The sequence below is a fragment of the Alosa alosa genome, chromosome 17, assembly GCF_017589495.1.
Source record: "Alosa alosa isolate M-15738 ecotype Scorff River chromosome 17, AALO_Geno_1.1, whole genome shotgun sequence".
In the NCBI taxonomy this organism is placed as follows: domain Eukaryota; kingdom Metazoa; phylum Chordata; class Actinopteri; order Clupeiformes; family Clupeidae; genus Alosa; species Alosa alosa.
The window spans coordinates 22,564,593-22,567,092 of NC_063205.1; the positions used below are offsets into that span (position 1 = coordinate 22,564,593).

Sequence of the window (2,500 nt, forward strand, 5' to 3'; positions counted from 1 at the left end):
TGGTGGCCGTCTCGCTTCCCCCTAGCGCCTGTGAGCGAAAAAAACACCCTTGCAACTGTGGGCCAGCGGGCCTACGGCCTCAGTGTCAGGAAGTATAATGAGTGTAACGAATTGCTTTACTGCATTCAAATACACATACACGCCAGACACCGGCTAGAAAAAGGTAGCGATGGAGTTTCTCAGACAGACAAAACCGAGAAAACAGTAAGGAAATTGCCAATACTGCATAGTTTACCTTTAATTTCTGTCACTAACGAAGTAAGCTAAGCGTTTCTCCATTGTCAACGTGAACTACCGGTATGTTCAAGCGTTCAAGTGACATGTGCTTTAATGCATGGGTCAACCTGACGGGTCAGACAGAAGATGGGTCTTTAGTTCCTGAATCCTGTCTCTCTCAAGTCACGTTAGGCTAAATGGTATGATTAGCAACTAGAAAAAAAAAAACATCCCGGGAGTGACACCCGACCCCCAGTTTTTTTTGCTGCCTCTGTTAAAAAAAAAAGTAGCGGAAACACTGAAATCTGAGAGAAAAAATATGTGAGAACATTATGGCTCCATAAGTAAGACCTCATACCTGTGAACTCATTTTGCATGTTTTTTTTGTGTGTGTGTGTGTGTGTGTGTGTGTGTGTGTGTGTGTGTGTGTGTGTGTGTTTGTCTCTGTGTGTGTGTGTGTGTGTGGGTGTGGGTGTGGGTGTGTGTGTATGTCTCTCTGTATGTGTGTGTGTGTGTGTGTGTGTGTGTGTGTGTGTGTGTGTGTGTGTCTCACCCTCACACTTGAGTCCCTGTCTAGCCAGCCCCCATAGCAGCGTCCCACAGTGTTCACAGAAGGTGGGGCTCTTGTAGTTGTACACCTTAAACCTGTGGGGCATGTCGATCTTAAAGCGCTCCTTATGGATCTGAAACACACACACACAGACACACACACAGACACACACACACACAAACACACACACACAAACGCACACACACACAAACGCACACACACACACACAATTTTAGCCAGTGTATATGTGTGTGTATGTGTGTGTGTTTCTGGGAAGGTATTCTGGGAGTGGTAACATTGTGTGGACTGTGGACGTGTCTGGGAGTGTGTGTGTGTGTGTGTGTGTGTGTGTGTGTGTGTGTGTGTGTGTGTGTGTGTGTGTGTGTGTGAATATTTATGTGTTTATGCATCCATGTAACATTATACCACTAAGCAGCTGTCTATCTCTCACCACACATGTCTGTGTCTATAGTACAACACAAGAGGTTTGTCTGTGTGTGTCTGGTTGGGAGTGTGTGTGTGTGTGGGTGTGTGTCTGTGTCTAATACAACACAAGGGGTTTGTCTGTGTGTGTCTGATTGGGAGTGTGTGTGTGGATGTGTGTCTGTGTCTAAAATAACACAAGGGGTTCTTCTGTGTGTGTCTGGCTGGGAGTAATCTCTGTGACTGTTTGTGTGTGTGTGTGTGTGTGTGTGTGTGTGTGTGTGTACGTACAAATCTCTCTGTCTCTTTCTCTATGTGTGTGTTTGTGTGTGTGTGTGTGTGTGTGTCTGTGTCCGTGTGTACAAATCTCTCTGTCTCTGTGTGTGTATGTGTGTGTGTGTGTGTGTGTGTGTGTGTGTGTGTGTGTGTGTGTGTGTGTGTGTTTGTGTGTGTGTGCATGTGTGTGTGTGTACTGGTCATACACAGTCAAAAGTAAATGACAGTTTGTAAGTATGGTAAAGGGATTACCATAGTTTCCTTGCTATTGATGGCAGAGCCAGTGCATTTGGCGATGACTTTATCAATACACTTCTTATGGATGGCAGCATTGCATTCTGGGAAAGAGCAAACGACACAGAAATTCAGCAAATACAAAATATGAAATATGTGTATGTGTGTGTGTTTTTTTAATTGTGTGTGTATGTGTGTGTGTGTCACTTACGTCTGCACTGGTATCCCTGTTTATTCAAACCCCTGCAATTAAAAAAAAAATATGGAAACATTTTACTGTAGTGTTTTTCAGAGAATCAATTATAATGCAAATATCCAAAACGACATTGATTGCTTGTCAAGGTTCATTTTTGACAATGGACACATGGAACATATCATTTTTTCCCCCATGTTTACTGAAACGTGACTGGTTTGAGTTAATTGATGCACTAGACAAAATCACCTAAAAGAACATAAAATGCAGATAATTACTCTCTGTGTACAGTTAAAGATGCTATAGGCTAACTGGAATAACTGGATTATTGTGTACATTCAAAGATGCTATAGGCTAATTGGAATAACTGGATTATTATGCTATGCTATAGGCTAACAAGAATAACTGGATTATTGCACCCAAAGTGAAGAGAAGCCTATGCTCTAACAGTATCTAACTCTGCAGTAGATGCAACAGACAGACAGACAGACAGACAGATAGATAGATAGATATAGGGGCAGATTGTACACAAGTTTGGCTGGGATACTGAGAGTTGATGGGAGGTTTGCGTTACCAGACGAACTCCTTGCACACGGAGCAGAAGGTGG

At 43.0% G+C, this 2,500-nt stretch overlaps 1 protein-coding gene across 2 annotated transcripts in view; it reads right to left on the reverse strand.

Moving 5' to 3' along the window:
* prkcq (protein kinase C, theta) overlaps window positions 1-2,500 on the reverse strand; it is a 27,372-nt gene that overhangs the window by 12,859 nt on the left and 12,013 nt on the right. For both annotated transcript variants that reach the window (XM_048268360.1, XM_048268359.1), the window contains exons 6-8: window positions 1,911-1,942; window positions 1,718-1,803; window positions 770-899 (exon numbers count right to left, since the gene is read on the reverse strand). In XM_048268360.1, coding sequence (XP_048124317.1) covers window positions 770-899; window positions 1,718-1,803; window positions 1,911-1,942 — 248 coding nt within the window. The remainder of the gene's footprint in view (window positions 1-769; window positions 900-1,717; window positions 1,804-1,910; window positions 1,943-2,500) is intronic.